Consider the following 14728-nt stretch of genomic DNA (forward strand, 5'->3'; position numbering starts at 1 on the left):
AGTTTACACTACATTATTGGTGTAAACAATGTGTCCTTATAACACACCGTCTGCAGTTAAGACATTAACTGCTCTAACAATGGTAACATAAGTTTGATAAACTCTCCCAGAGATGGCAGCACGCGAGGGTGATGTCTGGCAGCGACGGTGTGATGGTCGTGTGGCCGCACTTTCTCTCTCTAACAATATTATGATTTTATCTGTTGTCAGCGCTGCTTGGCCTCGACGTCTGAGAGAGAGAGGGTGAGGTAACTCTTGTACGCCAAGATGTGCGCCCAGAAATTCAGTTTATCCTTCTCGAAGACAATAGAGAAGAAGTCCCTGCAGCCGTCTGCCATCAGGAACGACGCCCCCGCCGAGATCAAGGAGAGAACCGAGACTCTCGAGTCCATCGAGGAAAATGTCTTGAAAACGTTGGTATATTTTATTTTTTATTTTATTTATTTATTTATATACAAGAAGGTACATTGGGTTTGTGAGAATACATAGCATAGTATTTATAATCTTGTAAAGTCACTCGTACGCGCAGCGTTTCGGGCAGGTCCTTAATCTAACAGATAATTTGAAGTAGGTAAATTCTACCAGAATTAAAATAACAAATACATTGCAAGAACAAAAATGAGATGAGAGAGATTAGTAAGTATATTAAAGCACATTGGTATATTAAAGCTGTTGCCTTTGCCTACTAAAGCCTGTTGTTGCCTACTAAAGCAAGGTATTGTTGCCTGAGTACCTTGAGAGGCTATTGTCACATCGTAGACAGGTCCAATTGCTACGACTACTAGGTTTGGCTGGCTTGGGTTGGATAAGGTTATGTTGCTGATTTAAGGGGTAAAGTAATGAAGGGTTTAATATTTGTTGGTAAACCAACTTGGTCATTTCTCTCTAAGCCAGAGGAATTTCAGGTCACTGAACATTACTGAGCAGTATATATATATATATATAAGTTTAATATATATATATATATATATATACTCTGAGCCGTACTTGGAAATGTCTACTGTTAAGTCCACTACGGGTTCACCGTAGCCTGTGCTACTTGGAACTTTTGTTCTGTGTAGCTGAGTCTAAAACATCAACGTCTACTGAAAATAATGTATAAAATTTGTTTAAAAATATTTTATCTTTTAAGATCAATGTATTTCTACATGCTAAGTACAATAGTGTTAATACATGCACCACACGTTTGCAGTGCTTCAACATCACCACTGAAAAATTATTGTTACTGCATCATGATGCCAGCTTACAAGTGTTAAAATTTCTTTTTTTATGGTTAATTTTCAGAGATGGCAAGACAGAGGAGACAGAATTGGTCATTCCACTGATGCAAGTCAATCGAGCAGCTGTTTACCAAAAGTTGGTAGAAAAGCTCAAAGCATCCAAGAGCAATGAGGAAAACAATGAAGAGGTAATGAACACAGCAACTGAGGAAGATAAAACCAAGAAAGAGCCCAGAGTCTTAACTTTGGATGAACAAGCTGAAGCTGCATTGTTGGAAGGTTGGTTTTATGAGCAGACTGAAGGGATTAGGTTATGTGGCAAAGGGAGCACAAATGGAAACTGAACACTCAGTGAGTCGGAGAAATATAGGAAGTATTTCTTCTGTAAAAAGAAATCTCTTCACTGTGAGGGTGGAAAGCACTAGTAGAGAAAGCAGATTCACTACAATTGATTGTTTTTTCTTAATCCTTGGAATGTATATGGTGTGTGTGTGTTCGTGTGATTTCTCATACATGCACACACACCATCCACATCAGGAAACTTATGGCAAGAACATCAAAATTAACCCTAAGATAATTCCTTTCACTGGTGGCAAACTCTTTACATTTATTCAAATGTAAATTCACCAAAATCCTTGGAATTAGGAAGCTTTGTCATTATTGACATCAATCACAAAAAACAGCCATGACATCCACTATAGACACAAACTACAATAACATAACATCTACTGTATTAATAGTTACAACCAACACATTACAGTTACAACCACAGGCCCCACTACCTCCATCCTCATTATACTGTACTAGCCTATACACAATACAACTGCATGTACTCTTTATATTCCCTGTACTCTGTGTAGTAACTTGGAATTATTCCCTATACTCATTACACCATCCTGTTCATCATGCCATAGAAAGTTATGTTTGTTATATTGGTACATTTACAGAAAGCAAGAGAAGGCTTGACACTTGGAATGAGCGAGGTGCAAATGATAATTTGACCATCTTGTCTCAAGTAGAAGAGAAACTTGATACATCACCAAATGACCTTGGTAAAGAATCTTCACTTGATGATTATGATCAGGTAAATTCTATATAGATTTATGTTCAGTGTCAATTATTGTTTAGAATTTGGGATAATTTCCAATATTTCCAAAGGATTATGTTATATTTAATTCAGGAAGACTTATTTATTTCTGTTTTAAACATTTTACTCTATTTCTTTATAGGTTGACGTATCTGTTTATGGAGCAGCAATTCTCAGGGGTATGGGCTGGAAGAAGTCCGAGGGTGTTGGTCGAGGGAACAAAAAGTATGCATGTTGTATGTGTACTGCATCTCTTTTTGAGGTCAAACTCCATCATGTTAGAATTCAGATACAAAAGATTAGATATGTATATAATGTTCCTTGGATTTTGTTAGTCCTGCAATACTTTAAAGAAAACAATATAAGTATAGCTAATGTAGTGACTATGTACAGTATAATATAAAGGTCAGATGCAAGCCTAACAGTTTGTGAATCTTATAAGCATATCATGACAGTTCAATTTGTGTAGTGCATTTGTCATATCACTATTAACAAGTGTAGTACTTATTCTCTTGTACTTTTTTCATTCATGTAAATATTAATGTGTAGGATAGTTTGGGTACATTTAAAATTTTCCCATCACATATTAGTTTGTGAAAAATTTGGCAGAACAAGTATCTCTAGCAATTAAATACAGTATTTCAAATAATCTTTGCAAAATCATTAAAGCTGTTGCTTTTGTTCTAGTGTTTTTTGGTGGAATTTTTCTTTGTTTTGGGTTCATCTCTAATCCCCAAGGTCCTGCTTACCTAGTAGAGAGAGCCAGATTCTGGTTCAGGAGTACAGCATGTGAATACAGTACTGACATGTACAGTATAGGCAGTAAAAATGTTGAAATATGACTGAATATTATTGGTGTAATACATTAAAAAAATTACATTTTCATTTTCAGGGTTGTAGAAATCATAAATCCATCATCAAAATCTTTTGGACTGGCTGGCAAAAAACCTGAAATTCCAATTGTTGAGGGAAAAGGAGTTACACAGGAAGAAGAGCTGACCCTTATGAAAGGATCGTATGTTTTCATTCACAGTGGTCGGCATCGTGGAACATATGGCGTGGTAAGGTTTCTATTGATCTGGAGAGGTATATCAATTCTATTTCCGTTTTTTATTACAGAACTGTATTGTGACTTCCAAGACAGAATTTAAGACAATATCAACCCAAGAAGGTTTTTATCATATAGGCACAGATCCACAATTTGACCACCTTGGGACCAACAGCAGTCAATCAAGGTGTTAAATTCAGATTAAGGGTCAATCTCTCCTGCCCCTTACAAAATGATTGAGTTATGTCCAATAATATAGCAAAAAAATATAAGTAATACTTTAAATATTTCATGTGTATCTGATTTTTGGAGACATGTGTTAGAGGAAGTTGCCAGCAGGTATTGTACTTCAATTCCTCACCCTATGCCTCATGAGAGGAGTAATTAATGCAGCTGCTGGCTACTTCCTTCCAGAGTACATGTCACCAAAAATAGGATATACACCTAATGTTTATCCACTACTATTTATGGATTCTTGCATTAATAAACATTTAGTTTCTCCCATCTTCACTTTATTTAGGATTGGATAGCATGGATAGGTTAAATTGGTATAAAGAAGGGTCATAAGCATCATAGTATTTGGCTGTTAGCCATTTGCTTTCTTGGAGTGTAGTGACAAATTCATCCTCATTTGTTACATGATACAACTATCCTATGTAATTCATAGCATGGCCTCCCCCTAAATTGTCTCCAAGCCAACAGCCAAGATCCAGCCAGAACACTGCAAAGATGCCAAGCTCTCATTAACAATCACTCCACCATGACAGGTACCTTCACAATGGTTAGAGAGGGACTAGTGCTCTCAATCCACCACCGAGAGAGGCCAGTGACACCAAAGAGTAGAATAAATCCCATAATCACTTTAAAATAATAATTGTTAACATAAGTAATGCCAATTATTGCTCTGGACTGAGGAAACTAGCTGGACTGTTTCAGAATTTATTGTTCTTCAGACTGTAAGGGTCCCTGCCTTTTTCTCGGGGCCATGCCCCTCGGGCATTATCTTTCTTTGCCTCTACTTTCCTTCCACTTTTGGATTCTGATCTATGTTACTGTGTACGTGTCTCGGATAGTAAGTCTGCTGCCAGGTAAGCACTGGGTTCTCCCTCAGTATGGTGGCCTGTCTCTGTCTTATTCCTTCGTTAAGCTACTCACATACTGTGAAAGCTCAATAATTCAGGTTTATGTAACCTGAATCTCTTGAGTAATCTGAATGAATTCGTGTTAAAGTTTTTACATTTTTACCCAAATGCTAAATCGGCTTTGAAATTTAACAAACTGAGAAATTTTACTATAATTTTTTTACTGTCCAGTAAAAAATTTGGCCAACTCAAATATCTGGCTAACTCGAACAAGGTTGAGCCCCAAATAATTCAGATTACTTAGTAGCATAGACAGTATTTTGTTTCCTTTGGGTAGTAGTCTTTGTGGACAGTTGGTTCAGGGAGCAACCAAGGTGGCCTGGGTCAGAAGCAAGATACTGAGAGAATTGGAACACTTTTCTGATCGGCTTCTATTATGCTACCTTTCCCATCTGGTGGGAATGGGTGTTGGCTAGTTTCCATAGAACAGTAGTTCAGAGCAATAATTTATATTTCTTATGGTGCTGGTTATTGCTTGCTGGTGAAAGATTTGTTTTGCACTTTGGTATCACTTCATGTGGTCTCCTTGTGATAGTTTGAAAGTGCTCTCCACTGTATTCCCTTCCCAGTCACACGGAAAAATTATTTCTGTCATAGTGGGGTAAAGGTCGATGAGTTTGGCATATTAGCAGTGTCCTGGATGGACCATGATTGTTGGTTTGGGTAGCAACAAAGGGCAGCTAAGAAAGAAGACTCAAATTCTATAGGTGCCTTATTTTTAGGCCACTTTCATTCCAATTACTCAGGATGCATGTTAAGCTCAACTTGTGAATGATGCACGCACAGTATTGCCAGACACATACTGTTATCTGGAAGCAATCAGTTCAAGAAACTTTTTGAATATCTGGCAAAATGTGATGTACTTATGTGGTATATCACATTTAACATAAAATATTAATTTATATTAACTGCAATTTTCATTGTTTTATTATATTTAGTTGTGTACTCTACTTGCTTTTGCAGGTTGAGACACTGGATGAAGATCACCTACTGGTAAAGGCAGCTGTGAGTCAAACTGTAATACGAGAAGTGGAGCTCAATGTGAGAGTTGTCTCACAAAATGAATTTAAAGACTCCTCACGTGTCATTAACAAAGACATGTATGACAAGTTCAAGGTAAGATTGGCTTTGTTTTTATTGAACATATTTGCTTTCATTGCTAGAGGAACATTTCCATACATTTTGTATGGAAGAAGTGTCTGTTTAAACGGTTCCAAAGAGTTACTGTGTCAAGAAACTGCTATGTCACGAAGCATAATATACTGTATTTTTTCTAGAAATTAATAATTGTTTTGCTTTTCAGTTTAGCTAAATATGAATTAAATTTTTCAGGAAGAGGAAGCTAAAACGAAGGAAAAGCTGAAGAAAATGGTGAAAGATTCTGAACCAAAGCCAGACAACACAACCGCACTACAGAGAGGGTTAAAGTTAGAGAAAATGGCTAAAGAGGAAATAACTCCCACTAATAAAGACAAGGTGGTAAAGAAACCCAGTCATCCATCCAAAGAAGTTGAATTGAAGATGGAGCTCAAAAGAGAAACACAAGATACAGAAAAGACAAGTAAACACAGAAATGAGAGAAAATACAGAGAATATGAAGGGAAAAAATCTAAGAATGATCCTAAACGATGTGATGAGAAATCAGAAGTGAAGCTTGGTTTAGACAGCTATGGTGAGAAATATCAGTCAGAGTACACTAAAAAATCTGTAGATAAGAATGATGTGCTCAAGAATCATTCACAAAAACACAGTAACCATTCCCAGAGTTCATATTACAATAGCAAGTCGAAAGTCGGCAAAAGAGAATATGAAGATGAATATGATAGCTATAGTCAAGGATGTGTGAAAGTTCAAAAGTCACAAAGTAAGATGCCAGCTATTCCTTGGGTTCAAGAAAACCTTAGAGTTCGCTTGATAAGTAAAAGTTATAAAGGAGGAAGATACCACAAAGAAAAGGTAAGTCACTCATTAAGAATGTTGGTGTAATTTGTTATTGTCCCTCCTCTTCTCTAGGGTTTAAATTCAGTACTTGTGTGACAATCAGTTGGTTTACTTTCATTTACATGTAACACTATGGGACAGACAATTGTTGGCATCTGTCTTTAAAAGTCTTCCATTTGTTTCATAGTATTAATTAATAATCCATATTCTTATTAATTAATAAGAGTAAATATACTCATCAAATTTTTATTACATACATGTAAATACCAAAGATAAAGAATGCCTAATCACTGTTATTGTAAATTAACTCTAATGGGTAATACAATATCATACCTGCTTGATACCTAATTGATGGGGTTCTGAGAGTTGTTGTTCTCCCGAAGCTCGGCCCGAAGCCAGGCTTGACTTGTGAGTTTGGTCCACTAGGCTGTTGCTTGGAGTGGCCTGCAGGCCCACATACCCACCACAGCCCGGTTAGTCCGGCACCCCCTTGGAGGAAACAATCTAGTTTCCTCTTGAAGGTGTACACAGTTGTTCCGGCAATATTTCTTATGCTCGCTGGGAGGGTGATGAAAACTGTGGACCCCTGATGTTTATACAGTGTTCTCTGATTGTGCCTATGACATCCCTGCTCTTCACTGGTTTTATTCTGCATTTTCTTCCATATCGTTCACTCCAGTACGTTCTTACTTTACTGTGTAGATTTGGTACTTTGTCCTTCAGTACGTTGTTATTTTACTGTGTAGATTTGGTACTTGGCCCTCCAGTATCTTCCACGTGTATATTATTTGCTCTCTCTCTCTTCTTTCTAGTGAGTACATTTGGAGAGCTTTGAGACGATCCCAATAATTTAGGTGCTTTATCGCGTCTATGCGTGCCACATATGTTCTCTGTATTCCCTCTATTTCAGCATAATTATAAAATGTTTATCTTTTGTTTTTACTATACAGTACTGTATATTCTAAATGATGTATTAATTTAACTTCTTGTCAAATTAGCAAAGTAATGCTTTGAGTCAGTCTACTTATATTTTATGTTTATTTGGTTAGTAATGTTGTATGTAATGTCATTCACATTAGGTTATTGTGCAAAATGTGGAAACTGCTGAAAGCTGTGAATGCATAACTGAAGAAGGGAAAATGTTGAGGCAAGTCCACCCTGCTTGGCTGGAAACTGTCATACCCAAAGTTCATCCCCAGATCGTTATGGTTGTGAAGGGACCGCAGAAAGGACAGGTAATATGTAAATTTTTTTTAATGAAGTAACTGTTGGGTAAATGTAAGATAATGGTTAATACTGCTTATTTTCTGGTGTTACCCTTGTATATTTAGGATACAGTAAGTTGTGTTTGATATATATAATTTATTTTCCTCTCCATATTCTTCACTCACTGTGGTGCTTTCACTGCACAACTGTAATATTTATTCCCCCTGCTTTGTTTATTTACTCGTGCCCAATTTATTGCTCAACCTCTTTAATATTGTGGTGAAGGCAGGCATTAATGCAGTGACTGACTGCATTAATGTATACTGTAGTAATATTACTGTATAGTATTACTCTGCCGCTAAGGAGGCTATCCTCACTTGTCCCATCTCTCATAAAGGTATCCCGTATTCCGACTCCTACCTAATAACCCTTGCCCGTTAGAAGACCAACGACCATGCCGTTACTGATAACAAGAGCACGCAGTTTGAGTAGTTTGTCCCCAATGGCCTTCCATGTACCACCATAACTGGTGGTGGGAAACTACTCTGGCGAGGTTACGTCTTGGACATACACATTTAACTCAGGCACTTAATGGAGCGCCACCCTGCTCCTTATTGTCCAAACTGGATTGTTCCTCTTATGGTCGTGCACATCCTTGTTGAATGTCTGGACTTCCAGGATGTGTGTTTCTGTTGCTTCCCGACAGCCCCTCGATAGAATTCTTAGCGATTCGGATACCTTCGATATCGTTCACCTTATGCGCTTTTGTTCTCGTATTGGCATCTTTAGTGATATTTAGCGCCCTATGAACATCTTGCACATTTGATGGCGTTACCTTTTGATAATTACTTTATCCGATAATTTCTGTCTACTCTCCATCATTGTCAAGATTAGCACTGATAATGTTGTCATTATCTTTAATAAGATACTTGTACAATATTAAAAAGTATCTCTGGGCAAATGCCTCCCTATTCTAAATTGAAAAATTAAGCAAAATAAGCAATATTTGGCTAATAATAATACACTACATAATTAATATATATTTACTATTCCAGAAAGGCCTAATATTACAGCTACACAAAGACCAAGAGAAGGCATCTATACAGTTACTTGAAGATGAAACTGTAATAATCAAGCTACATTACGATGACATATGTGAATATGTACGACGATGATGAACATTCTCCAGACTTAAAAGACCACCTATCTTGGAGATTATATTCTCCAGCATTGTCTAACATAATACTTTATTTCTCTAGTGTCATGTAATTATATCATTTTTTTAAATATATAGTTTTAATTAAGAAAAAAAAATTAATAATCCTTGGCAAAGACTAATATTTAGAGGCCATGTATTGAATATTGCAGTGGACTGCTTATCCAAATTAGGCCTTAAGTAATGCTTTAAAGTGTACCATTTTTCCATCAGATGGTATATATGTATGCACACACTATAATCACAATAATCTATTCTTTCCTTATGTAATTTCAGAGAAACATTCATGTAGCAACTGTGACTACTTTCCTTAATTAAAAATGTACCAAAATACATGTACAGTATAAGGGACATTCATAATACAGCTATAGTAAAAGATATTTACTTTACATGTACACTTAAACATCTGATGACATTCCTCCTGAACTATTTACAAAGTTATGAAATATTCACCAGAAGTAGTTTGAGATGTTAACAAAAGAAGATAGCTAGTTAATTTAATTTACTATGCAGTACATTATTTATTAAACAAACCTCTGTTAAATATTGAAGTTCTACCCAAGATGACTAGCCAGAAATATGGCCAAAAAAGAACATTCTTACTCCATCCAGTAAAAGCGTGCACCATATCGTGCAGGACCACGAGGAGGGTCATCAGGCAGATCTAGTGGAGTATCGGGGAATACGATGGGCTCCTCTGGTTTTGGTTTAGGTCTGGAAGATAAAATCCTAAATCTTAACATGGACAGTTCAATCTGAATTTATATTATTTACTGTACAGTACTTGATTCTTAAAAAAAATGATAGATGAACTTTTATTTATCTGGGGCTGGTCAAATACAAAATAGCATATTCCAGTACATCCTCAGCTTTTAAAATAATAACTACTGACTATACATCAGCTACCATAGTGAAAAGTAAACACAGCTATACTGAAAAATCTTTTACAGAAGTAATGGTTCATTATTGACTGCTCAATAGACAATTTGTCATGCAAGGTCCTCGATCAATTTTCTTTCCAACAAAAACTATTAAGATACTGATATTAAAATCAGTTATTATATTTTGGGCTCTTCAGCCCATGTTAAGGTTTTATTTATGGCAAATCAATCTTGCAGTATGGTATTGCATTTCCCCACATGACAGGCAACTTACTGAAGTTTGGTTATGACATGGTACCCATTCACCAAAAAATTGAACAGAAAAGTAGTGATATATTCTCTAGGAGTATACTGTGCCACCTTAACCCTTCCACTATGCATATATGATTTATACTTCATGACCATATTTCTTCATCAAAAGAATAAACAAAAGCAGACAGGTTTTGTCTGTCTTCTTTTCAAAGTCTCAGACTCACTTGGATGTATGTGTTTCTCTATATGACAAGACATGCATAAACAGGTAAACTGCTATACAGTATTTACAAATGAATTGTCAATGACAAATGTTGGAAATTTGAAAATTTAAAAGCATTTAAATACAGTTCTATATTCTACAAAATAACTTCTCCACACAATTACAACTAATTTTGTATCAAGGACAGACTCTTCACTAATAAATTAGTAAATACAGTAGTACAATACAGGTATAAAGTTAGTTATCAATAGCTGACTGACTTAATTTTAAGAAATCCAATAATATAGCTCAAGTACATTACTGTGCAATCTCGATGGCACTGTGATTAGAAAAATGTGAATAAGAGTCATATTAGAAGTTACCATTCATGCCCTAATGTTTCCCCACTATGTTATCTTGAGGTTATCTTGAGATGATTTCGGGGCTTTAGTGTCCCCGCGGCCCGGTCCTCGACCAGGCCTCCACCCCCAGGAAGCAGCCCGTGACAGCTGACTAACACCCAGGTACCTATTTTACTGCTAGGTAACAGGGGCATAGGGTGAAAGAAACTCTACCCATTGTTTCTCGCCGGCACCTGGGATCGAACCCAGGACCACAGGATCACAAGTCCCGCGTGCTGTCCGCTCGGCCGACCGGCTCCGGCTCTCTATGGGCTAATTTCACGGAGTGAAATTTTAATTTCAATTATATGGCAGACAACTACCAAAAGAACCTGTCTCAAAACCTCATTTTCAAAGGAATGTGTGATAAATATTATGTCTCACCTTTTGGAATCTACAATCTTGGGTCTGCAGAAATAGCCAAAATCGGGACGCTCCACGTTCAAATTGTCGAGGACACACTTATCAAAGATGGCCTGAGTAGTTCGGCAACTGTGGATGCAGGATGCATCATGAATATTTTCTAAAAATAATATTAAGAAATATGGCTGCCTGTGCAGAGTTAATACTGTATCTGAAAAATAACAAAAAGATACTGTATATGTAGACATAACTAGGGAGTTTAAAGGTGACAAATTGGGCATTTGATTTAGTGGTTCAGTGGGTAGTGTGGCTGTGGGGTTGTCGAATAGGGATAGAGGCTGGAAGATACTGCTGTGTATTTTGTCTCGTTCTATCATTCTGATAAATATTTCCTTGGTCGAGTGATTTAGTGTCCTCTACTCTGTGCCTTTAGGAGGGGACCATGTTTTGGCCTTTGGTCTCTCGTAGGCAAAGACTCGCAAGGGCTTACTGCAATTTGATGTGTGTAGCTATTCCAGACATCTAGATTAGATTATACCTAGATTGGCTTGCAACAGGGAACCATCTTGGATATACCAGAAAGAGGCATTTCATTACATTTAATGCCATTTTTACCAATAAAAGATAGGAAATTCTACAAACAAATAACTTTCACTCTTGCACCTTCAAACAGCCAACAGCCCAGAATTGCACATCTCATGTGTACTGGCACAAGAGATCAAAGAAAAAAAAAAGTATATACACAAATACTGACCGACGATACTCTAAATCTTGAGAAGACTTGTCAAGGCAGTTGGCATATTGGTTGAATTCTTCCAAGCAAGTCTTCTTAATTTTTCTAAAAAATGCCAAGGAACAAGCAGTTACATCCTTCCCTTCATTAATACACTTGCGGGGATCCTTCTCTTCTTTGCGACAGAGCATGAACTCCTGGAAACGAAAAATCTCCCAAATAAAAAAGATTACAATATTTTTAAGATTTTTTTTGTCCTATAAAATAATTTTTTTATGTCCTAAAAAAAGATGACAAAACTCATACTCCCCCTATTCAGTAAAAGTCTTTATAATTAAATATACAGTATTTTATTATACAGTAGTGGCAAATTTCTAGTTTTCAAATGTTACTTTACTTTTTTTTTCCATACTAAAATTTCACATAGGTTTCTTGTAAAACTTCGGAGTGTGTTGGGGAAGGCAAATTTTTTACTACCCTCAAAGACATAGACAACAAAGATGGTCATAACTGAAGTAAGTGAAACATTTCTGTTTAAAATTTTTAAATAAATAACCAGGCCACTAAAACAGCTTTAGACTAGGTGATGTTTGCACCATTGAAAGCCATTAAAAAGTATGCATACTTACCTCTTACCTCTTGCCTCTTACACAAGAGATTGTGCCTCTTACACAACCATCTGTTTACATTAAGAAATTAAAAAAAAAAGGTGCGAGTAGCACTTAAATAAAAGAGGGGGGGGGAATAAATAAAGTAAAATCGTGGTTCTGTAGATTGGGATTTGACAATGTGTCAATGTGGAATAAAATCTAGAACAACCAGACAACTGGTTACCCCAGACAACGCTATTGTATGAAAGTCACCAATATCAAGAAATTAAAATGTCAAAATGCAAAATGAAAACCAACAATACAATTTTCTTTTTTTAAACAGGAAAAGTGGGCATTTGTCTTGGATTCAGGGTCGACTGCCATACCAGGAATGGTTGAAGACCATTGGGCTAACAAACACTGCAAACCAGACATGATAGAGCTGATCTCAGAAACTTTTAAAATAATGAACAAGTTGGAGAATATTAATCCAAGTCCACTTCTTCAAAAGGTCAGATGTAACAAACAAGGAGCAACAGATTCAAGCTCAACAAGCTACAATGTAGGACAAGAAACAGGAGATGCTCTTTCACCCACAGGGTTATAAACCCATGGAATTGCCTACCTGCCAAAGCAGTAAATGCCAAAACCCTGCTACAATTTAAAATCAAATAGATAAAATCATCAGGACAAATGGGGACCTTTGATCACCTGCCAGTTCCCTACCCTTGTTGAGGTCAATAGAGAGATGGTGTCCCTTAGGTAAATTTAGATACATTTTTAAAGGAATTTCACTAGTACATATTTGCATACAGTATTTATTTACACTTACCATCCTTTCAATATTATTGCCCAACATTCCTATAATATCATAATTGACACACAGATCAATAATCCAAATAGCCAACTACAAGCTTGTCCAATTCTAATTTTGTGTTATAAATTTCACATTTGTATTTGTGTCTGTCCTGCCTTGCAGAAGACACCAGGTATGATAACAGTACTCTGCTCTATGGTGAATATGCACACAATTTATCAATGAATTTGTACACAGGAGAATTCCTTAGTACAGTATTAGGTTATAGCTTTCCTGATGATACAGAGTTACAAGTGAAGAAACGACGACATTCTCCCTTGTCATCTCTTCACTTTCTAGTGTGTGGTTTGGTCAACATTTTTCAGCCATGTTATTGTGACTCCTCATCTAAACACAGAATTACAATGTACTATTTCAAAAACATGGTCATACTAAAATTTTGTGTCGAGACTAAAACACCCGAAATGTTGTGTAGAAAATACAAATGTAACATGATGTGTGGATATAAAAACTAATCGGAAATGTTGTAGGTCACAAAAATTGCCTGAAAAGTTGCTTGAAAAAAGTAACAGTCTAAAAGTTATTAAAAGTTAAAAGTCAACAGTCTCCGGGGCATTATGGTAACACACTCTCTTGGCGTTTGGCGAGCGCTTTGTCCTGGGTTTGTATCCTGGCCTGGGGAGGATTTACTGGGCACCAACCCTTAACTGTAGCCTACGTTGACCAAACCACTAGAAAGTGAAGGGACAACGACATTTCGGTCCATCCTGGTCCATTCTCAAGTTAGACTTGAGAATGTCCAGGACAGACCGAAACGTCGTCGTCCCTTCACTTTCTAGTGTGTGTGGTTTGGTTAACATATTTCAGCTACGTTATTGTAACTCCTCGTCTGCAGCTGTAGCCTGTGTTTAGCCAACAGTAAAATGGGTACCTGGTTGTTATACGATTTGGCGAGGTCGTATTCCGGGGAATATTAGGATTAAGGGCCTGCCAGAAACGCTATGCGTGCTAGTGGCTGTACAAGAATGTTAAAACTCTTGTATATAAAAAATAAATATATAAATAAATATGGAAACCAACACTTGTCTGTGCGTACGGTGGCAAAATCAGTAGCCGGGTCATTGCCGATAACGAGTGGAATAACTCACATTATTCTGAGTCTCACAGACACTACCCAGGTGGAAAGCAGCGGCCTTAAGTGCAGGTGTGCTGACGTTTATCTCCTCAACCGTCAGCTCCTCCTCCGTGGGCAGATCAAAGTCCTTGGTGAACATCTTGGGGACGACGAGCACGGCTCCAGCTGATCACAACAACAACAGCCGCCGCCTCGCCACCTATGAGAAGCCGCCCCGGACAAACCCATTCTATAACTCCAAAATTAGATAAAAATTATGTAATTTTTATGTGCAAGTATGTGGGGTGCATAATAAATGAACACATAATAATATTAATGCTAACTTTCCTAGAGGTCGACCTTGTTTAAAAAAAATGTTACAGAATTTGGAATAATACACTTTAATTATTTGATTACCTTTTAATTTTTGTATTTAAAATTTTGCCCCCGAGGGGTGAGTTTATTGGGCAGCGTTACTCACCCTGTGAGAGGACATACACTACCGCCATAGCAGT

At 37.0% G+C, this 14728-nt stretch overlaps 2 protein-coding genes across 2 annotated transcripts; one reads left to right on the plus strand and one right to left on the minus strand.

Annotated features, from left to right (window-relative positions):
• Window positions 1-145: 145 nt before the first annotated feature.
• On the plus strand, window positions 146-8965 carry LOC123773898 (G-patch domain and KOW motifs-containing protein). The gene is made up of 9 exons (XM_045767842.2): window positions 146-413; window positions 1285-1499; window positions 2168-2304; window positions 2450-2532; window positions 3200-3368; window positions 5461-5613; window positions 5830-6453; window positions 7518-7673; window positions 8700-8965. Exons 1-9 carry the CDS (start codon window positions 268-270, stop codon window positions 8817-8819), a joined length of 1803 nt encoding a protein of 600 aa, XP_045623798.1. The 5' UTR covers window positions 146-267; the 3' UTR covers window positions 8820-8965.
• LOC138359447 (NADH dehydrogenase [ubiquinone] 1 alpha subcomplex subunit 8-like) lies at window positions 8674-14433 on the minus strand. Its single transcript, XM_069318608.1, has 4 exons — window positions 14248-14433; window positions 11714-11889; window positions 10981-11088; window positions 8674-9574 (listed from the first exon to the last, which is right to left on the minus strand). The coding sequence occupies exons 1-4, from the start codon at window positions 14371-14373 to the stop codon at window positions 9460-9462; spliced, it is 525 nt and encodes a 174-aa protein (XP_069174709.1). The 5' UTR covers window positions 14374-14433; the 3' UTR covers window positions 8674-9459.
• Between the last annotated feature and the right edge of the window lie 295 nt (window positions 14434-14728).

Source organism: Procambarus clarkii, chromosome 91 (genome assembly GCF_040958095.1).
Source record: "Procambarus clarkii isolate CNS0578487 chromosome 91, FALCON_Pclarkii_2.0, whole genome shotgun sequence".
In the NCBI taxonomy this organism is placed as follows: Eukaryota; Metazoa; Arthropoda; class Malacostraca; order Decapoda; family Cambaridae; genus Procambarus; species Procambarus clarkii.